At 35.8% G+C, this 24,066-nt stretch overlaps 1 protein-coding gene across 1 annotated transcript in view; it reads left to right on the forward strand.

Moving 5' to 3' along the window:
• Positions 1–24,066, forward strand: part of PEX7 (peroxisomal biogenesis factor 7) — a 77,694-nt gene that overhangs the window by 29,091 nt on the left and 24,537 nt on the right. The window contains exons 6-9 of the mRNA XM_043593100.1: positions 1,168–1,274; positions 2,710–2,823; positions 4,337–4,392; positions 23,178–23,277. Coding sequence (XP_043449035.1) covers positions 1,168–1,274; positions 2,710–2,823; positions 4,337–4,392; positions 23,178–23,277 — 377 coding nt within the window. The remainder of the gene's footprint in view (positions 1–1,167; positions 1,275–2,709; positions 2,824–4,336; positions 4,393–23,177; positions 23,278–24,066) is intronic.

A 24,066-nucleotide genomic window follows, 5' to 3' on the forward strand; every position in this document is an offset into this window, starting at 1 on the left:
ACCAACAATGCAATTCTTACATTTCTTAAACAACTTCCAAAGAAATCAGAAAAAAACCCATTGCCTAAAATTGCTATATTTAGATACATGACATATGATTTAGAATTGGGAATGTAGGAAAACATATATAAGTAAAAGACAATTTAAAATTTTAGCATTATTGTATACCATATATTAAAATATCTACTATGTGCTAGAGATCATGCTAAGTGCTTTACAGACACTTTATTACACTAAATTCTTGTACAGCCCTACATGTAGGCATTCTGTTTCTTTTTGGAAATGAAGAATCGGTCTGAGATACTATGTAGCTTGTTCCGGGTGGCACAACTTCTAATGGAATTCAAGCTGCCTGCCATCACACCATAGACTGTGTTCTTTCATCAGGCCTTACCAGCTTTCTCTTTGCATCAGTTATTGTTTATAATTTACCGTTGATATAGATATATAGATCCTGAGTTTTGTTCATCTGGTCATTTTGTGTTTCCTAATAGTTTATAAAAATTGAAGGCAAACAGTATATAAAACATTTAATCAGGGATAACTTTGTGGAACTAAGCAATGTAAACCATTTGTGTAAAAATGCAAAATATAATCCTTAAATTCTTTCAACTTGTTTTTTTCCAAGGAGAAAAATATACCTCCGCCTGGCCCATTAAAATGTAGTAAACATAAAAGCTAACTTTAAAATTTCTCTATTTTGGTAGACTGCCCACATTTAACAGTAAAACTGTTAGCATTTTGTTTTTATAGATTGTACTGGTATAGGGTGCTACAGGGTTATTTACTGGAAGCTGAGGATTTTCAGGGCCTTTTCCTATCCTAAAGAGAAATGCACTCTTAGTTGCTACTGTGTTTGTGTCAGTGTGAAATTCAGATTTCCTGCTTTAAGTAGATCTAAAAACATTGTCATGGCACATTACTTTTTGTAGTTCATCACTTTTAGTAGTTCCTATGCATTATAATAGTTAAAAACCTTGTGTGTGTTGTGTGTGTGTGTGTGTGTGTGTGTGTGTGTGTGAGAGAGAGAGAGAGAGAGAGAGAGGAAGACAGCAGTATCCTAACAGTAAAACAGTGTATTTTTCCTCAATTTATCATCATGAGTACAATGTCACTGTGCATCCAAGTGGTGTGATGGAAAGTGATCAAGTCTTTATCTTTCATCAGGTGATCAGACGCTGAGAATCTGGGATGTGAAGTCAACAGGAGTCAGAATTGTGGTTCCAGCACATCAGGCAGAAATTTTGAGTTGTGACTGGTGTAAATACAATGAGGTACCCTGTCTGGATCTGTCCTGAGCTGCTGAGCCCTTGCTAATGTTGAAATGCTTTAGATTTTATTTTATCCTTGTTTGTGTGGACTTTGATGGTGTTTATGGACCATTAGGTTAAAGGCAGTCCCTCTTCATTTGTAATTGATGACTGTGAGCGACCCACATTAGCATTAATTGGATTTAAGTGCACATAAAACAGGCACAATAAGAAATAGAAATTCTCAAAGTTCAACAGTGCAGCCTTACTTGCGTGTTTGGGAAACTGCTTTACAATTTATGTAATTTTTTTTCCTTTATTGCTCTTAACCCCACCAATTTTTATCATCTGCTATTATTTCTTGTTCGCTTTGCTGGTTAGGCTGCTGAACTGTTTTTTACTTGATTTTTAGTTTGAAAGTCCATCAGTTTTTAAATTTTGTTTCATCTTCCCATATAAGCCTGACCAAACTTGATGCTTCAATAAGTGTCCGTTTGTGCCTTTTTGCAAAGCTTCAGTTAACCACATGAACATACGAATTCAGAACAGAAGTGGATTAAACATGAATTGATACACTGTTTATGTCCTAAAGTGGTCTGTTGACTGTGACAGATGGAGAAAACATACGCCTGTTTTTTCTCAGTTTTAAATTTATTAATGAAAGTTAAGAGGGCATTGTATTGGCAGAGTTCTTTAAAAAGAAATAAAATAGATTAAAAGAAAATAGAGTACACGTTCAATAATAATACTTGATCTAAATAAAAATTTCAGTGCTGATAACTGCAGTTCAAATTTCTGTCATCATAAATGAGTTTTCCATATAGGAAAATGAATTGTAGACTATATGTTATACTTTGGGGAATTCTAAAAAAGGTGCTGATACATAGTTGAGAGTTGTTAAATTTTTTTTTTTTTCTGCTTTAAATCACTGAAATTTTTTCCTCAAATGAGCTTACACTGGAACCCAGCACATTCAGACAATGAATTGCTGCTTTGGTTGACATGGGATGGGGCTGACTTTGGAGCCAGCACGTGGCCCAATTCACCCAGGAATTGTGAGTTCACTGAGGACTCTAGATGGAAGGATTGGTAAAACCTGACTAGACAGAAGAATCACCACTTTTTACAAAAGGTCTCAGTTATGATTAGATATTATGTTAAGACATGGCTCATGAGAGTGGGGCACAATGATTGAATTAGATTTAGAAAAACATAACCTAATTTGTACCCTTTGCCCTTCCCCCATATTCCTAAGTTAGCAGGCCTCTTGCCCTTTAACACCTGGTGAAGCCTCAGAATACACTGAAGAGAAAGGTGGGCTCATTTGTCAGGCATGATTTTTAACCCCTTATGTCCTTATTGATACTACTAAAGGTAGAATGAAGACTCCACAGTGCTTTTGAGACTACACCTTGTTCTGACGTGTGCACTGCTCACCTTTTTGTGAATCATTTTGCAGAATTTGCTGGTGACGGGGGCAGTTGATTGTAGTTTGAGGGGCTGGGACCTGCGGAACATACGACAACCAGTATTCGAACTTCTGGGTCACACGTATGCTATTAGGAGAGTAAAAGTAAGTGCTCATCTTTCTATGGGTAGAGCATAAACAGAAACATTATCAATGAAGCGTATATAAAAGGTGTTTAGAGGTTGGGAATATTGATTCTTTTTGTGCATATTTTTGTTAGCCAATTAATGATGATAAAAAATGAAAGCTAAAATTAGTTAAAATACTTGAATAATTACTGAATAAATTGGGACAATGTAGCCAATCAGTGCTTAAGTTTAATTGCAAATGTATTTTTATTCTGTCATTTCCATTCTACTATTCCTTTTCATGTGTTTTTAACTAGGTAATTCTTGGTATTTTTGTTGAAGTTTATAGAGAGGTGGCTAATTCCTTTCTTTAACAGGGTAATACGTATGGATATTCACAAACATTTGGGGTATAGAAAATTTTCCACTCTGCAAACAGCAGAGGATGAGATAAAGATAATTTTTTTCTGCTACTCCCAAGCAATTTGCCTGGTTATAAGGTGGCTTATGTTAGTTTCCCAGCTTTTATTGGTAGGTTTTGCTAAGTCACTGCGGAAAATATCTTGTTAAGTGACATCTCCCAATTTCATTTTTTGTTTTGTTACATTATGGGTAAAGAAGTACTTTATTGATCTTTTAAATAATTGGGTTATTCCTATTTGAAAAATTCTAAATTTTAGTTAAATTAGTATTTTAATTTTTATTGGCTGCAACCCAACATATGAGATGCAGCGCCATGTTGTTTTAATGGTACACAGGTTTTCGTAGTTGGGAAATACTGTCAGTATTTACTTCACAATGCTTTTGAGAATGAAACTCCGTATTCTGCAAGTATTTTGTAAACTATAAAGTATATTTGAAAGTAGTTTTATTTATATATATAACCATTAAAATACTGGAGAGAAAAAAACTGAAGAAATATAATTACATTGGGAAGCCTGTTAAAGTATGTTGATTATTTGTCTAAAAGATATTCCTCTTTAAATTTGCAGTTTTTGTCCTTGTTATCCTTTTCATTAGCTGTGTTGTATGAATAACATAAAAATTCTTTTAAAGATGTTTTTATTTAACATTTAAATGATTATTTGATACTTGTGCCAATAGCAATCATAATATGTATTTGTAACATTGGTAAATTATATAATTATATATTTGTACTGTCACATACTTAAATCCCTTATATTTGTAGGAGTTATTTTTGGATAGGCATTATGAAATGTATTTAATTTTTCCAGAATAGCCACCCTTTGGGAATATTTTATTCTAAATAAGTGCTAAAAAGCTTAAAGAATGATTTTTCTTTGGAGAATATAAAAGTAAATGTTTTTCCTGCAGATGATACTTAAGAGACTAGAAGATTTTTGCCTTGAATTAAGGCATGGAAGGTTTGGGAAAGCAGAATTTTAAGTGACAGTCTTGACTAAACTTTAATTTATTGTAATGCTTGTGGGAATAACCTTATGAAGCAGCAAGTTATAATGACAGCTAACTTGAGAAAGTTTTGTTTTGTTTTTGTAGTTTTCACCGAAAGTTTTGTTTTGTTTTTGTAGTTTTCACCGTTTCATGCTTCCGTTCTGGCCTCTTGCTCCTATGATTTTACTGTAAGGTACAGTGGTTTTTATAAGTTACATTGTGAAATACTAAGTAGCATTTGTATCTTTTCAACTTTTATGAAAGATAATGTGTTTATCGTACTAATAAAATGATCTGAGCTGGGCACATTTGAATTTATGCCACTGGGATTAATACTGTACTTTTTCTGTTTTTATAACTGCCGCATACATAAATTCTTTGCTATTTAAAGATAGCCTTGCTGCTCCATTTAAAAGCCTTTGTCCTGATAGTTATTCCTGTAATGACACCTTTCTACACAGTAGGTTGTGTAGCCAATTTCTTTTAAATTTAGATTTTAAAAATTGTGAAATTCCATTTCTTCAGGGTTAATTATATGAATCTTAAGACTGAGATTGTTATAGTTGAAAGAATCAGTATAAGTATATGTATGTTTGTGAATGTATGTAGATGAGTGTGTATATGTGTGTGTGCACATATGCATCTATGTATGAATATATATGTGTGTGTATGTGTGTCTCCAGACATACATCCCAGTTCCAATTCTACACTACACAGTATTTATTCTATTTTTCTCCTTTTCCAAATTTGTAACTCCTAATTCCCATTATCCACAATATATGGACTTATTTGCAAACCCTAGAATGCTCAGAAAGTAGTTTCAGAATTGCAAAGCCATGTCTCTGTGAAACAGAATCTCACTAATTGGAGTTTTTTGCATCCCTAACGGTTTTAATTGGGTCTTTCTGATTTGGGAATCCTATGAAGGGACATATTAAATCCATTTCTGTCCTGTTTAAAGGGAGAAGCCTAGTGACTACCTATATTTTCTTTTCAGAATTGTCATCATGATCTTAACCCTACTGGCCATTCCCTGTTTTATCCGTATACTTAAGTATCCTTGAAGACTCAGTTGGGAAATGCCTGACTTTTGTAGATGTAGATTTGTCGCAGGAATATTTGTTAAGACTGGGCTTTTGAATATGAACTGTATTACTCTAAAATCTTGTAGGCAACTAAACACGCTCAAAAATGATCACAATGTGAGGCTCACGGCCTTACTTTTCTCTCCATTTTTAAGAAATAGGCTTTGCTTCTTTCCTGAATCCTGAGCAAGACAGAGATTGGAAGATAGATGTTTAGTGCTTCTGGGGAGAGGAATGACTTAGGTCATGATTCTGTGAAGTGCTATAAGATCAAAAGTGTCACAGCTGTATCTGTAAGCATTTGGAAAAAGTGAAATTATAATTAAATAATATGAGATCCTTAACATATAGGTGGAAACGACATTTAATAGGTATTTTCCTATATAACTTAGAGTCCAGGTTTCTTTATATGTAAAATGGAATTAATATTGTCTATCCTCACAAGATGATTATAAGAATTATAGAACAAGACATGCTTAAAAATACTGTGCTAATTTTAAACTGTTTCCAGCCTTTGCTTCGCTTCTCAAGACACCTCACCAACCCTATTCAGTAAAAGACCTTGTTTTTCTTTTTTCAAAAAAAAAAACAACAGAAAACTATAGGGCTCAAGCACAAATTATCTCAGTTTCTACCGCAAGCCTGCAGATTATCTAAATCTGTACTAATCCATTCCTCTGCTACCACTGGACATGAGTACTCTTAATCCCATATGCTCTTGTTTTTTTCAGAACTTTACTCCTTGAAATCACCCCTTCTCCCTCCTACATCATTAATCTTCAATTCCCCGTTGACTTCCTCCTTAGCCTGTACCTTGTTCCTTTATCCTGTATTTTCCTTTAACTCTTCTCTTATATTTCTCTTGCCTTCCCAGCCAAGCTTTTAGTGTCCCCTAAGCTTCCATTCACCAGGGCCATTTTAAGGTCTTTGGGACTATTATCCCTCGTCAAGCCTGAAGCCTGGTATTCTTTTTATTTTTCCTCTGTAAAAATGGTATTTTCTCAATAGGAAGTGGATTAAAAACTTAAACCAACTTCCATCAAAGGCAGTATGTAGAAGCAACATCCTCTTTTTTCCAGAAAGAGAATTTTAATTTTAACATACATTGTGGCTACTAAATTACTGTTCTACCTTCAGACTAAATGTAACTGGAGGTTAATAGTTGTGTATTTCAATATAGGACTGTCAAAGACTTTATTATGAGAAGGTGAATAAACAGAAGAAGAAAAAATCATTTTTTTAAAATTTCAGTTTTGAATATAGGTACTATATCTTGTAATTCTCAAAACATGCTGAGAATGTGGCTTTAACTATACTCTAATAATGTCTCGCATTATTTGTGTGTGGTGACCACTCACTGGAAAGGTCAGAAAAGATATGTTTTTGGTAGATTTTCTTACCCCATGTGATATGAGTTAAATTTATCCTCTGAAGAATTTTAAATCTCATTGGATTGATGATATTTTTAGTGCCAGAACATTCATTTTAATAAAAAAAGATTTAAGACAAAAGACCACCCGTAACTTGTTTAATTTTTAGCACTGATAATTATACAGTTATTGCCTCTAGGTTGGGTGTGGCCAGTTTTTGTAACATAAACTCTTAAAATATAAGATTTCATCTATTTGCTCATTTTTATATTTTATTTAGTTTTTTAAGGCCTTAAAAATTCATTTTAAAATAGTTCCTATTGGGGCACCTGGGTGGCTCAGTCGGTTAAGTGTCTGACATCCAGGTCATGATCTCACGGTGTATGAGTTTGAGCCCCACGTCAGCACTGCGTGAACAGCTTGGAGCCTGAACTCTGCTTTGATTCTCTGTCTCCTTCTCTCTCCCTTGCCCTACCTTGTTTGCTCTCTCTCTCTCTCAAAAATAAATAAATATTTTAAAAATAAATAAATAAAATAATTTATATTGTAGACATTATATCCAAACTGACAATGTGATTTAGTAACATAAAATTCAAGTTCCATATTTTTGTTTTATGGAGATATACTATCATATCTAATAGAAAGAGCTTTAAGTAGTTTACCTATATAGTAGCTCATTATGTTTCACTGAGTAAATAATAGAAATCTAAAAAGTAGTATGCAACATAGCATATGAAATTAGTGTGTTTAGATTAAATAAAAACTCCAGCCTTTATGAAAATACCAGAATTCCCATTAGCTGATGGGCAATATGCTCGGTAACAGTACATGTTGGTTCTTTCTAAACTTCACTCAAGATAATAGTACTAAATCTATAATATTTTGTAGTGAATTATTTCCATTCTTCTGTGAATGTTATCACCGTAGATTTTAGCATATTATCTTCCTCTGATGTGCTGTCCATTAGGTTACTTCTTTTTCTGCTGAGCCATGTTTTGCCCTGCAATCATGCATGAGCGTGATTTGAATTCGGAGTGCTTGTTTTTGGTTTCATACTAAGTAGATTGTTGCGTAATCCCAGTCAGAAATCAAAAGATCTGCTATGTATGACAGCCAAGGAAAAGTAAAAGCTTCTGTAATTACATTTTTTCATTAGGAAAGGCAACATTTTGTCTCTTCCAGGGGTAGCAAACCTCGGATATTTAAAGATAGAACTTTCATAAATTAATAAAAGCTAAAATGATCAAATTAGCCTTAGACGAATACTCTTCAGTTTCATGATACTTTTATAAATACTCTAACCTTCCAAACATTTTGTTGTCGATGGTCTTTGGTAGCAAGATACCAAATAACAGTGTTTCTTTTAGACTTACAGAATTTTTGGCAAGAAAAATATGAAGTGAGTTTTAATTCCAGTGTTTTCAAACTGTGCTCATCCAAGCATGTATGATGTGAAACTCACTCTGCCTATACCAACAATGTTAATGTTTCCAACTCAACTGTTAAGCTCCTTTTTGGTTACAAAATGGTACAGCTGTACTCTGTTCTATGATTCAGGCATTTTTATAGAATGTCTGTTATCTGACAGCCCTTGTAATAGAAGGTTCAGAATATCTTGCTGAGGAAACGATAAAAGTAAAGGCCTGCAGAGAAGTAGAAACACACTAAAGGGAGTCCTAAGCATGTCGTTTGCGTTGGGGTTAGTGGGAGTAGCCGGGAGCTATGTAGTCACAAATACAGATTTGGGATAGCGGAAAGTCCAAGTTGCATGGACTAATTGTGGGCTGGCACATTCCCTGATAACATAGGAGTCAGGACCACGGACTATGGAGCCCAGCTGCCTTTTACTTTCTGTATAAACTTGAGCACACTATTTTAAAATGGCATAGCTCGAAGTCCTCTTCCTTAAAATGGAGAGGATAATCGTACCTACCATATAGGCTTGTTATGAGGATTAGATGAGTAATATACACATATGCTGGCACAGAGTAAGTGCTATGTAAGTGTTTGCTACTATGGTCAGTATTACTACTACCAGAATGGATGACGACAGAAGACCCTCCCTTTGGGGTTGAGGCCCATTTCAGCTCTAGTCTCCAGGGGTGAGATAATAATTTGTATTTCATGGCAACAGAAGCAGGCAGCCTCAACCTGGCCTTTTGTTGTCCTCTGCCACCTTGGAGTTCAGTTTCTTGGTGACAGTGTGAACCTTTTTTGTCAACGTGTTCTCCAAGTACATAACTTTTAAATTTAGTGTCATTTATGAGCTCTGAAATTATAAATACAAGACACTAGCATTTTTAGCAGTCCTTTTCTTCTTTATAAGGCCTGATAATGATACAATTTAAATTTATTCACAGTTTGTTAATTCAACATAAAACAGTAAGGGCTGACCAGCGGTTTCCTGATAAATGTTTAACAGCTGGCTCTCTAGGTAGGTGGGGGCAACCTGATTTGTGGTGTTGGAAATAGAAGTTTAGTGGCGTAAGCCTTCCCACCGTGGCCAATATCAAGCACTCCACTGGGGCTGGGCTAGACCTAGGTGATTGCGATCTTAATGATTATTGATTCTACAAAGCTTTTATGATTGTAATGTGTGTGTAGATGTACATTTTCATTGAAAAGTGTCTGGAAAGGTATATACCAGATAAACTTGACTTAAGCATTCTTTACCTCCTGTCCTCTCCGTGACTTTTACCCCCTTGGAAGAACACTTTTATCCACTTACTTGTATGGAGGTGAAAGGACCTGAGGCTTAATGTGTGTGTTTCCCTAGTTACATTGACACTTTAAATTAAACCCGCAGTAATTCTTAGTAGGGGCATACTTGGTTTTGTGGCAGTGCTGGGGGTCCCGGGTCAGTAGCGCCCTACTGAATGGATTTCAGGCAGTAGGAATGCTGAGCAGGATAGGTCCAAGAGGAGAAGAGTCTTAGGCCTCCACTTCTGCCACATCGATATCTGTTCTTATATTTAACTTCTTATTTTTGATTAGCTATGTCCAGTTTACAAAGTATGTTCACATACAGTATTTACTTTAATCCGTACAATGCTACCGTGGGTGTGTACTCCCATATCCAGAAGGCAGTTGTCCCAGGGAGGCGGAGGGGTGGGCCATTATCACACGGCTGGCGAGTAATGGAGCCCAACTTGAACCTAGATCTTTTATTTCCAGATCTGGTACTTTTTATATTCCTCAATACCTGAGCACGTCTTGTATGTCCAGGCCTTTATGTATTTCCAAATAACATAATTTTCCCCTGTTACGTAAACATTATCTCCTTAGGGACTAAATTGCCAAAATACAGTATTGTTTCTAATACCTATAGCTGTTTCAGAGTTGAAGTATTCAACATAATTGCGTCTTGACAGTGGTGGACACATAAAACAAGCATGGATTTAAAAACCTTTCAGAATTATGAAATATGTGTATACAGATACACATGTAACTGTATATACAACCGAGCATACACATATGTGTACACATTTTTGTTGAAAAGCGTTTGGAAAGATCTAACCAGAATTTAAAGAAGATTACTGATAGGTGGGATTTCAGGTATCCTTACCTTAAATTTTTTTCACTTCTTTAATTGGAGTATAACTTAGGTATGTTTACAATCTTGAATCTTTCTCAACAAAAGTCTAACCTTCTCTGACCAAGGCTGACTGTGTGTAAGTTATTGAACTGCCTGTGTAATGTAGAACTGTCCTGAGAAACCGTGGCCCCAGAAAGTTTTACTTTATAGTTTCTTTTACTTTTTATGTTTCTCTCTGCTTCTTCACTTGCAGATGGCATGTTATTCTGCTTTTATATGTACTATTTTTAATCTCACTTAATATAATTCACATAACTTAAAAATAGCCATTTTTCACACACACTCACTTTTCTGTGTTTTTTTTTTCTTTATTTTGGGTTCTTGTTCCTCTCAAAAGTCAGATTCCTAAACACGTGCAGTGTTACTAGGGTAAGTACATATCAGATGTCCTTGTGTGAACTATATTACTATGTTATTGAAATATATTTAAGTCCCAAGTTACAAATAGGATCTATTCCTGGACATAGAACATAGTTAAACTTATATAATCTTAAGTTTTTATTGGGAGAGATTAGATTAGACAGTCTAGGACCAAGGCTTCGTAACTATTTCATTCAGAAAGAATATTTAAGTTCAAGATACAACAGAATTGCTAACTTTTTCTAAATTATCTACTCATAGATTATAAGTTAATAAAATTCCAAATTTTGAGAAAGAAGTACTAAGTGGGAGTAGGAAATTATCTAGAACCAGCACTATGTCTCCCCATTCTTTGCCCCCTGGAGACGTATGGGAAAGCTCTATGGGTTCAAAATCCTTTATGTGGTGGGGTAAACATAGGTTCTTTTGAGTCCATTAGACTTGGTGATAGGCCATTTCCTCCATTTAGTAGCTGTGAAAAACACGAAATGATACCTGCTTTGCAGAATGTTCAGAATGTTAAATGAAACTATAAACACTCTTGGCACATAACAAGTGCTTAAAGAAATAGCAGATACCTTGAGAATTGTTATAATAAGTTTCCTATTTTAAAATGTAAGTACTGTAGGGAGAGTTAAGGTATTCATCATTCATGCCTTACCTCGCCTTACTTTAATAAGATAATTATGGTGCTTAAACCTTGGAGGAGCTCTGTGAACGGCAGTTCTCGTCACATTGTGGAGATGGGATGGGGGAAGCACACTGTGTGAAGGTGCAGCATGAGCCAGATCAGTGCACGCTGGGCACAAATACAAAGTTGAGCATGTGTGGACCATTGTATTCAAATCCATGACCACCTGACCAGTTCTGCTTCAATTCAGCCTGTATTTTTCTCTAAATTATTATATATTTGTTTAAAAATTATTGCTTAGAGAAGCAGCATGTTGTAATAGAAAAATAGATCTGGTTTAAAATCCTGGATTTGCCATTACTAGGTATTCTTATATTTAATCTCTTATAAAGACACTTGACCTCCCATTGTTTCCTCAGTCATAAAACAAATTATTATGAGATTTAAATATCAGTGTATGCAAGCCTGTTCCCATAGTGCCAAGCCCATATCAAGCACTCAATAAATTTTAGTTCCTTCTCTTTTTCATTCACATATTTATAAGCCTCAAACTTTGTACTTAGTACTGTATCACTCACTGTAAATATATGCTCTTATATTTCTGATCACAGTTGTTAAAAACAGGAGCGCCTGGGTGGCTCACTCGGTTGAGCGTCAGTTCTTGATTTCAGTTCAGGTCATGATCTTTTTCTTGGGATTGAGCCCCGTATCGGACACTGAGCTGAAAATGCACAGCCTGCTTGGCATTCTCTCTCTCCTTCTCTCTCTGCCCCTCCACTGCTCTCTCTCTCTCTCTAAATAAATTAAAAAAAAATTGTTAAAAAACAAGCAGACTCACAAAAAGACACTCAAGTTCTGATTTCTTCAATTTATGTTTAAAATGTTCAGCAAAAGTATTCTTTTATATGTGTATGTATAAAGATAGAAAAATGTAAAATTTTAATAATTGGTGAGTCTAGACAAAGAATAGATGAGTGTTCACTATGTTCTTTGTAATTTTTTTGTGGGTTGGTAATTTTTAAAATAAAAACACTTGAGAAAAATAAGCTGTATTTGCTCACGTAAAATAAGACACTGAAAATGTTTCTTACTAATACCTTCTCATAAATGTGATATTTAGTGATACTGTTTAATTGTGAAATAAGATAAATAGCTTTATTATGTTGCATGAGCAGGAAAATGGTCTTTAATCATATTGTAGTAAACTTAGAATCTTAACAAAGCAGCAGATGCAGAAATGCCTTTTATCTTTGTCGCATTGACTCTCATGGGACTTGCCTTTATATAGTGTCTTAACTTTGGTGTGGTTGATGGGCTTTTTTGATCCTTATGTTTATTAGCACAGAGATTTCCACAGGCAGACACTTCTCTTTCTTCCCCTTCCCCATAAAAAAAGGTCAGCCAAAGTCAACAGATAGTATAGCTGAATATGTACTCTGCCTTGCAAACCTTTCATTTCAACTTTACCTAGTCCCCCTTACCCACAAAAAAAGGTCAGTGAAAGTAAATAGGTAAGAAACGCGGCTGAGCGGGAGCTCGTATGCAGTTTCAAATGATCATTTTACCTCATCTTTAATTTTTTTTTTAATGTTTATTTATTTTTGAGAGAGAGAGAGAGAGACAGGACGCGAGCAGGGGAGGGGCAGAGAGAGAGGGAGACACAAGATCTGAAGCAGGCTCCAGGCTCCAAGCTGTCAGCACAGAACCCACAAACAGCGAGATCATGACCTGAGACGAAGTCAGATGCTTAATCTTAACTGAGCCACCCAGGTGCCCTTACCTCATCCTTTAAGATAGTTCTTAATTCCTCTACATTTGTTTATCAAATCACAAGAAATTATGTGGCTAATGATATGACACTATTTACATCTGAGGAATGGTGATTGAATCCTTAATGTGGTCAAAGAGTTGTTTAATATTCTGTGCCTGTCAGATATCTTAGATGGGTCTTTGTAACTCTATCACAGGTTTTGCTTCGTGGCAAAGGTTCACTAAACTTCACCACTGATGTTAGGAAAGCATCTTAACGTAGTTGTCTCTGGTTTACTTTTCAAGAATGAGAATATTTGCATTCATATATTTGCTTGATTCTTCTAAGGATATTTTGGTACTGAATATATTTTGTGTTAATAAAGCACATTGCTTGTTTACAGGGTAGGTAAGATTGTCTGTTTTGTTATTTTGTCCCTAGTACCTGGGACATGTATATACTAAACTTTTAGATGTAAGTGAATTTATGTTGCATGAAAAGTTAAATTACTCTTTGCTTACTCTGGATGTAAAAGCCTACAATAGTTGCATTTTGATATGGCTTTCCCTTTAATTATATTTGAGGTAGTCATTAATAAAACTGAATTTAAGGTGGAAAGTTCTGTTGGGATAAGAAAGTGATATTTTTGCAGGATAAATCTTGCAGCTCTATTGCATTTAAGTCAGCACTGACTAGATCACAAAATTTTGCTACTTAACAAATTCAGGGCCATTGTATTGGTATCCTGATTGTCACTTAAATTTACAAATTGATATTTTTTATTTTTCCTCCTACAGTCAATTATAATATGCAATTTGATAATCTCTTTAATAAATAATGATCAATTTAATAACTCTCTTTGAGCTTCGTATAACTAGCGGTTAAGGTATTTCTATGTGTGAAGCAGTAACTCCCAAGTTTGTTGATAGATTGATGTTTTTATATGTCCCAAAGGGTTTTTCCATTTGACTTGTTTAAATTAGAAAAGTCTTGTGTTGATTATTGTTTATACTGGAAAGATCTCTTGATGAAATGAAGCATAATTTTACAAGTTAAATGCCAGGTGAAAAATGAAAGTAATTTTCTGTAAAATGAAACAATATACATTAATTAGAAAGAAACATATATAAGACTTTCTGATTTTAAATATCTTGATTTATAACTGCAGAACATTTTCAGAATTATTTAGTACTAAAATGTTTCATGAAGAATCAACCCAAATCCGTGTCTAATTCATAACCTAATGCAAGCACATGAAGAGACACTTAGATCTAAAAGGAGTGAGGAATGTTAAGCCTTAGCTTTATACACTATAAGTCACTGCTTTGAACTTTAAATTGTGTTGATTAGTTCCAACAGAAAATTTGTGGAGTTTGCCAGTTCATTTGCATTATAATTTTTAAAAACTTCTGTTGTGCGTTTTCAATACGCAACTGAGTGGCTTTTGTTGTGTATGTTTACATTTTCTAATGCAGATAATGCGTTGTCTCATCTTCCGTAGCAGGAGGTCAAAGGATAATATGTGAAAATGAAAATAATCAATGAATTCTGTGAGCATGTTATTTGGAAATATAGAGCAAGTAAGTACAGAGTATCAGAAGAAACAGCTAAAAGAATGTAAAGTGCTTGCCTCTGAGGTGAAGGGTTGAGAGACTGTTCAGGAAGCTGCTGTTCTCTGTCATAAGCCTTGTAGAATTAGTGGACTCTAATCCGTGCGATTACAGTTTTTAAGAAAAAGGTAATTGGGCAGAAAGCCTCAGTGTTCCCTGCTCTGAGTTATCTGTGCACATAGTGAGCCTGTTTATTTAGATCAACCGGGTACTACTCGTCAGTAAGTAGTAGTTTATTCTGTCTCCTAAAAACTCAAGGATAAATAATTCACCCTTGAGGTCTGTCCTGAATCCCCAGTCTGGATTGCAGCAACACTAAATATTCTAAAATTGAATCTTAGAGATTTGACCTAATGGAATGAACCATACAGAGAATAAACACCAATAATTACTAATCTAATTGTCTCTTATAATTCAGCAACATCCCTTATGTTTCTGCACTATTAGGGCAAGTTATGCGTGTGTGCATGTGTCAAACAGAGACTATCTGGAGCTAGCTTATATAGAAAAGGTGAGATGTTTCCCGGGGTCTGGGGTCCCTCGGAGCGCCAGGGCAAGAGTGCAGCAAGGGGCAAAGGAAGGTACTGAAACTGCTTTGCTCAGGTGCCTGCTTCTCATTTCTCCTCTTTCCGCACTGAGTTTTTTTCCTCAAGCTTTCATGTCCAGTCACCAGAAAACGAACAGAATTATTTGGTCTGCTCCGTGTGTTTTTCTCTTTCCCACATTTATCCCCTGTATCTGTCCTCTGCTGACAAAGGAGTTGTTCAGTAAAGGAGATCCTTGAAAGCTGTGGAGACATCCCGCAACCCGACAGCCTGAGTGGTCTTACTCATAAATGCTTAGCTGCAGAGATGAGGATGTTAACAATTTCGTAGCGATAACAGTTTCATAGCTAGTGAAGGACCGAAGCCCAGGCAAGCAGCTGCTGTCAGTTTGGCTCTTCAGCATTTAGGTACACAGTTCTCCTGCAGCCTCATCCAGTCACACTAGGGTCTGTGCTTCTGTGAAATAACCTTTTGCCACATTTTCGTAGGTAGTTAACCTAGGTAGCCACGTTTTGGTGCCAGTTACAGTTCAGTTTAACATAGGCTAATCTCATCCCCGGGATACTGATAATATTTCATGCTATATAGGGTTCTTCCCATTTTTTTTCCTCTTTTAGATAGATACTTGTTTGAAACTTTATTGCAAAATTATTGCATGGCCCTTCAGTTTGTACCAGTAAGCAGTAAACAAAGCCTGTAAGAGTTTTGTTTTTTTCTTTTTTCTCCTCTTGTTGAGATGTGCCATTTTCCAGAAAATCATCCTGTATTCCTGCAGATTGCAACCATGAATACTTTCAGAGCAAGCTTTCCATCAGCTAATGGTTTTCTTTAATTTGTCAGAATACACTAGGCTTTGTGTTATATATAGCTCCTGGACTTAAAGGTTTTTTTGTGATCAAGTGGTATACTCTAAAATACTGATCTAATGAAAGATTTAATTGAAATACAATGAATTTATTTTGATAGAGAATCTCAATTCTAGAATTTTGTAATTAACCTTGAAAGTTTGTAAATATGGTTTGTGGATATTTGTGAATGAGTTGTTCTAAAAGTCACCTCTAAGGGGTGCCTGGGTGGCTCAGTCAGTTAAGCGTCCAACTGCAGCTCAGGTCATGATCTCGGGGCTGGTGGGTTTGAGCCCTCTGTAGGGCTCTGTGCTGATGGCTCAGAGCCTGGAATCTGCTTCTGATTCTGTGTCTCCCTGTCTCTCTGCCCCTCCCCTGCTTGCTCTCTCTCTCTCTCTCTCTCTCTCTCTCAAAAGTAAACATTAAAAAAATTAAAAGTCACCTTGAAAATTGTTCAATAATTCTTCAAAGTTAATCATTTTTCATTTAGCAGACAGTATTTTTCAGTTTTAAATTTTATGTTATTACAAGTTCAAAAAATAAACAACTCTCCAATCTAGTCATGCAAACAAATGAGCATTAGCACTCAGTAAATATTCTTTAGTTAATGAATGAAAGTTTAACTCTTTACAAAATTGTTTTGCTAGTGTACAATTTCTATGTTTTAATCCCCTTCAACAGCAATACAGACGATAAAATAATAAGCCCATGATGCCATGTGTTCTACTCAGGTTCACTTCAAAAAGATGGGAATCTGTGAGGTTACAAAAAGATCTGATGGGTTGAGTGATACAAAAGTCAGGAAGGGACAGCAAAGTAGATGAGAGATGCAGTAGGTCCATATAAAAAATATTAGGACAAAGGAAAATTTCTGAACTCTTTGCCATAGGAGTTCAGATTTATTATAGCTTGTAATTTTCTTAGGGTATTGGTTTTGAAAGTAAGCTGGCAGACTAAAGGAGTCTTGGCATGGGCTTTGGCTAATGGAATTTTCTATGTAGTTTGAGGAGTATGGGGAAAGCCTGACTTGGTCTAGGTCCATTTGAACTTTCAGGGCATTAATCAGAATTACCTGAAGAGCCCCAGATCCTGTCCACCTACATTCCAGATTCCTTGGCACAGCCCAGAGAAAAAGTGAATGGCAGTATCTTTCAGTAGAAAAAATACCGGCTGTAGTGCCAGTAGAGTCGTACATTGGGTCTGCCATTTATTAGCTGCGTCACAGTGGTTTGCTTAATTTCTAAAGCAAATTCTTGAGCCTCACTCCATACCTTCTAAATCCGTTTTTCACAAGCACTCCAGGTGATTCTGATGCAAAGGTTAAGTTTGAGAACTGTGGGTCTAGATCAGTGATTCTCAATTAATGGGTAATATCTGCTCTCCCCACTCCAACAGAGGTTCTCAACCTTGGCTGTGTATTACAATCATCTGGAGAATGTTTGAACCTCCCAATGCCTTTGACATACCCAATTAAATTAGAATTTCTAGAGATAGCATTCACACGAGTAGTTTTTTAAAGTTTCTCAGTTGATTTCATTTAGTGGAGGTTGAGAACCACTGCCCTGTTGGTTTTTCCCTTGCCTCACCTTCTGCCTGATATCAGTGCTGTTTCTTTTTTTTTTTTTAATTTTTATTTATTTATTTTGAGAGATGGGGGACAGCGTGAGTGGGGATGGGACGGAGAGAGAATCCCATGTAGGCTCCATGCTGTCAGCGCAGAACCCAACACAGGACTTGATCTCACGAACCATGAGATCATGACCTAAGCCCAAATCAGGAGTCTGATGCTCAACTGACTGAGCCAGTGAGGCACCCCTCACTGTTGTTTCTGATGGGAATTTTTCAAATCTGTATCTGGGGAAGTGCTGTTTTAGGTGGTGATTCCCAAACCTAGTTGGTTGAGTATCACCATTTCCTGGGAAGAGATTTTTGGATTCCATACAGATCTACTCAACTGGAATTTTCAGAAAAAATTCGTCAGCAAAGAGGAGGAACAAGTCTCTGGTCCATCATTTGGAGACCACATCTATAGGTGATTAAAAAGTTACCTCATTTTTGAGGTTGGCCATTGTCATTTGTTTATCTTGTCCTTAATATACTCATTTAATTTATTTTTTATTCTTTAGTTCAAGAAATGTTCTTTGGGTGTCTGTGTGTCAGACACTTTTTATGTGCAAGAAATACAAAGAAGAATAGGACACTGTCCCTGAATTCGAAGAGGTTTGGTGCCTTTGAGAGGAAAATAGATCTATAAATAAACAAATGCATTGCTATTATCAGTACAATGATAGAAGCCAGAAACATAGGAATCATTATTTTTTCTGTCCCATCAGTCATTATTGTTTTTTCTGTCCTATGAATTCTTCTGCCTGAATGCATCTGCAGTCCATTAACCCTTCATCATCACTCTTGCCACCTTAAATTCAAGCCACTATTTTCTCCTTTTGGACCCATATATGGGAACTCTCTGCTTTGTTCACAATTTTTCTGCAAATTTAAAACTATTATAAAATTTAAAAGTTTACTAAGAAAATGTTTTTAAAGAATGTAAAGCCCAGTAGATAAATCTCCTTCAGTGTTTTGTTTTGTTTTTTATACTTCAGAGAAAATCCCAAATTCTTCACGTGGGCTAAAAGACCTTTGTGATACGACTCTGCTTACCCTGTGTGACACCCTTGCCCTTTCCTTGTCCCAGCCTCATGGGCCCTCTGTGTCACACACCTTTTTGCCCCTTGCTTTCTACCTGCCTAACTCCTCAACCTTCAGATTTCAGCTCAGTGTCAGTTCTTGAGGATGTCATTTGTCCACCGTCCGGCGTTGCCTTTTGGGGCACTTGTCAGTTGCAGTTACATTTATACCTCGGTGGTCCTTTAAAAAATGTCTGTCTGTCCCATCAAACTCAGAGCTGCTGGAGTGAGGTCATATCTCTCTTGCTTTTGGTGCCCAGCATGGTACCTGGCACACACGAGGACTCATAAATTGTTGAATGGATGAGTAATTCAGTGATGAGAAAAGAAGCTTCTGTGACGAAAATATTTTGCTCATCACCCTAGAGATCACGAGACCCAAGCAGTGCAAACAGGGAATTATATTTGTTCTGTTTGCTTAGAATTTTAAAAACACCACTAAAATTAATGTAACTAAAATTAATTGAAATTCAGCTTGACTAAAATTAATGTACATGTAAGGCATGGAAAAGTAGCCTAAAGCTTTACCCATCTCTTTATTTGTAGGTAGGAAAGACTCACAAAGTATTATGGACTAACTCGTAAGTTGAGAACAGGGAAAGAAAAAGAAGAATTTTGAAAAGTATTATCAACCTTCCACTGAACTCATATGTTGGCAAAATTTCATGAGTGTTAGTATAGGGATTTCAGATTCCATTGAGTAAAGTAAAAAATAATTTCAATTTAATTTTTTTTTTTTTAGAACCATTTGCTTTTTATTTATTTATTTATTTTTAAAAATTTTTTTTTTTCAACGTTTATTTATTTTTGGGACAGAGAGAGACAGAGCATGAACGGGGGAAGGGCAGAGAGAGAGGGAGACACAGAATCGGAAACAGGCTCCAGGCTCCGAGCCATCAGCCCAGAGCCTGACGCGGGGCTCGAACTCCCGGACCGCGAGATCGTGACCTGGCTGAAGTCGGACGCTTAACCGACTGCGCCACCCAGGTGCCCCTCAATTTAATTTTTGAAAGAGTTTAGATATTTTATTTAACACAGTGCTACATACTTGCTTTGTTAAAGAATTGTGGAATCAAAAGGCAAAAAGGAACTCAACCAAGACATTTTACTGTGATGAATTTTTCTCTCTCTCCATTTCCAATTTAAATGAAAAATGTTCCTACAGTTCTGTAATATTTTGAATCATTGGAGGCCTGTCCAGTAGATTTACTTCCCAAGAGAGAGCTTAAATAGTCAGTGATTTCATCAGCAAAGAGACAAAAAGGCACCAAGTAGTATATGTGCTGGACCAAAACAAACATTACACTTAACGATAATATGCCTTATTTGACCAAGTAGTGATATATGTAGCCCGACATCTCCAAATAAAAGGAGCCTATTTTGCTTATGCGATAGGCACATGAGGGCCCTCAGATCTATGGAAATGTACTGGACCTCTGAATCCAGAAAAGATCGCAAGGATTGCACGCCCCCTGAGTTGCAAATATGAGAAAATGTGGAGAAACGCTCACCTCCCTCTTACTGCTCGCCCCTTCTTGGTGGAACTGGAATGGAGAAACCTAGAACAGTCCTGGAAGTGGCCACGTCAACGCATTAACAATGTTGGAGGGTGGGAATGAGGAAATGAATTGTATATTTCTTTTGTAATTCAAAAAACCATTAGCAACGGAAAAATGAATTATTATTGTGTGTAAACACATTGCTTAGCTTTTGATTTTCTCAACTTATTTAGCTTGTGCCATTTACTGTATTTAACTTGATAGCATTGATATTTTAGCTTACTGAAAATTATTTTTAAATTATAAATATTAATATTAATCTTCCTGATTGTTCTGGCTCCTGATCCCCTCGAGGTTAAGAAAGTCCAAGCCCAGGTCCTCCCTGTTCAGCAGACCCTCTCAAGGCAAAAGCTGGCTCACTTGTTGATGTGCTGCTCTGGGTTCAGTCTAGTTTTTACTGGAGTGTTCTTCACTGATGCTCTTAGTTTTTGTGGTGATGTTTGTTTTTAGGTGTTACCTAGGATTTTTTTTTTCAGTGAGAATGTTGATCTAGACATCTAGGTAGCCATTCAACTGGAAATGAACCTCTCATAAGTTTTGTACCATAATTTTTGTACACTTTGTGTATTACATAATTTCTATCTGAGCTGTGAACTGGATGTAATAAACTGATAGCACTTTTATGACTTTTGCTGGACTAACACTCCCTTCACCAAATTGTATCCTTAGAGTTTTAGCATGCATCTCGTTTGATGAATTTTTTGCAGATTGCAGGTAGATACCAGATAGTTTTTCCCAGGTTAAAGTTATGATGGGTGTGACTTTGTAGTGTGGAACTGTGTGATGCCATGACTGCCCGTCAAGCTATGTATTAGAGCAAATTCAGCTTGACTTTTTTTTTTTTAAGTTTTATTTATTTAAGTAATTCCTACACCCAACATGGGGCTCAAACTCATGACCCAAACAAAGATCCAGAGTCACTCCCTCTACTGAGTGAGCCAGCTGCGTGTCCCTAGCTTCAGTTTTTGAATAGAGTTCCAGCCCTTCTGTATATGGGACTTCCCTTTTTCATACTTTCAAGCTGAAGTTGGATGGTTTCACACATGCATCCTTATTGGGCATCCTCATTTTCTTAAGGCCCACCTGTCTTGCCCTGGGTGCAGCCTTTGCGTCAGCTGGTTCAAAACAACAAAAATAGTAACAAAAGCTGCATCCCAGGAATTTGTCAGGAGGGTACAAATGAATCCTTTTGCTTTTTTTTATCCTTAAAAAGTTCTACTGAAATTTAGAAACTAATTTTCATGCTTTGTCTAAAGACAAATGCCCATCCATTCTATTGAAATGAAACCTAAATCCCAAATGAAGTCAGAAAGCTAAATACTCTAGATTAAGATGACCTTCCCTTAGAATGATTCTACTAACCTGTCCTTTGGGGTAAGGGCATTGACTCGTGAGTAGCAGCCTGTGAAACAACGTCTCTGTGTTTCCTTAAGAGATGTCGAGGATGCTTTTCATTTTTGTTTATCAATCTCCTTGCCAGTGCAAATTCACTTCCCTGTCCTCTTCCTCTAACTCTTTTTTTTTTGCCATATTAAATACATATTTTTAAAACCATTTTGAATATTTTTTGGAACATAGTGGGCATATACAAAATCATTTGATTACTGTATCAAATAATGCAAATCAGTGAATAACCATGTTTTAGAAACCAAATTACATGATGACTTATTTACTCTTGCTTATATAAACATTATAAAAATCTAGAAAATTAGATTTCAGTACAATATCTATCTCTTGACCCAAAGGAACAAATATGCAAAGACAGTGGCAGCTGCTATCATGATTTCTGAGAAGGACTGCAGCTTGTTCCCTCATTTATTTGAACAGGAAATTTTCAAAAGTAAAATCACTCTCCTTCAATATTTTGTAGATTTCAGTAATCTGATAAATGAGCTATTTATTCATTGTCTCTCTGGTACCCACACAGTGGTTTATCCATAGCAACAATCCTTTTCAAACTTAATAAGACCAACCCTGTATTTATTAGGGAAATAATACGACCAGGTAAAACAAACTATGGCTGTTGGTTCTGTGTATTTACTCTCTTTCAAAGAGATCCGCTAAACCTTCAGTGTGTTCCAGGTTACAGATCATTAGGGAGGCTGCATTGGAGTATGACTCTATGATTCTGAATGTGACATTTTTATGGAGTGTTTAGAGTCAAATAAGAAAGATGATGAGCAAATAAAGCTTTAGAAATAAAGTACTATTTTGTGTATTGAAAATAGGGCCAAGTTCCTCTGTACAGTAGAAATCAGAGACATATTATGGTAAATATTACCACTCCCCGTCTATAGAGGATAAATAGGATACTTAATATTGGCCCAGGAGAACACATTTCAGTTTTTCTTGACTCTAGAAATTACACTGATGTGGAATTTATAAGAAAGGCTGCACCTCAAAAAGAAACAGTTTCAGAATTACAGAGAACAGATTCTTCTTAAAGAATCTGAATTGCTGTTGAAATGTAAATTAAACCTAAGATCTTTTCATGTCAGTTGTTGAGAAATGAAGTAGCATTTAAAATCATAAAATGTTAGCGTTCATGTAATCCAATAGCCTTATTTTACAGTCATGAATGCTTTTAGAAATTGCTACAAAAGCCTAGTGTCTCTCATCTTAAATGTCCTTGTGCAATATAAAAAAAAAATGTTTTAACTAAAATTTGTTAAGCTTCTATCCTTCAAGGTATACTAATGGAAATATAATAATCTTTTACAAGGGTAGGTTGATTAATAATTTCAGTTCTTTATGTAATAGAATGGAGTACATTTTTTCTTTATTAGATTTTTTAAAGTAGATCAGTAGTGGGGCTCTGTATTTATGAATTGGTTGAAACTGTTTTGATCAAAACTCTGCTATGGTAAATGTTTGTTTTTTCTTAGATACGCTTTTTGGTAGTTTTAGCACTTAAATTATTTCCTTCTGTTTATATTCACAGATTCTGGAACTTTTCAAAGCCTGATCCTCTTCTTGAAACAGTAGAACATCATACAGAGTTTACCTGTGGTTTAGATTTAAGTCTTCAGAGTCCTACTCAGGTAATGGATGCAGTCTCTGGATTTTTTTCTACCCGTACAGTTCACAAATAGTTCTATGTGTGGCCTGTGTTGCTTTTAGGAACACACTTTTGCCTTTAGGGCAGTACAAAGTACATTTACTTAATTAACCTGATCTTTTTGTTCGATAAATATGAGCCTTTGAGTAGGCCTCTCCCAATGGAAAGTGTGACAAGAGAAGAATGAAATGGGGAAGGATTGTCCTCAGAGGTTGGTGGGAGTCAAGACTGTCCCACTAAGCATTTGAGATGGTGGGTGGGTCATTTTTCTGTGGGGACTGTCACCCTCTTCTCCACATGTCAAAAGAGAGGCTTCTGGTGGGGGAACCAAGTAGAGTAGAATGGCTACTGTTTTAATTAATAAACTTTATATTTTCCCCCTTTTGTTCTCTTAAGGACTTGAGAGTCAATATTTTGGACTTTAAATATTCTTCAGGGTTTTCTTATGCTGTGTCAGTTTTGGAAATTACAAACTTAGGTCAGAAACACAATAGTATTTTGAGTGATTAGGTGCTTTATAACACAGACTATGTGAAAACACCAACATATTCATGAAACAAAATATTATGTGGAAAATGTAGAATATGACAAAGAAATTATGTTTTTATGATGAATTTTATAACTTCGACAAGAAGCAAATCCAATTTCTTATTACTGTATTCTTAAATTTAAATGGATACTTGTTTTTTTTTTTAATTTTAGGAACTTAAGACATAATTCTCATTTTAAAATATTCTCAGATAAATAAAATAATCTCATTAGACATTAGAAT

This window comes from Prionailurus bengalensis, chromosome B2, assembly GCF_016509475.1.
Source record: "Prionailurus bengalensis isolate Pbe53 chromosome B2, Fcat_Pben_1.1_paternal_pri, whole genome shotgun sequence".
Lineage (NCBI taxonomy): Eukaryota > Metazoa > Chordata > Mammalia > Carnivora > Felidae > Prionailurus > Prionailurus bengalensis.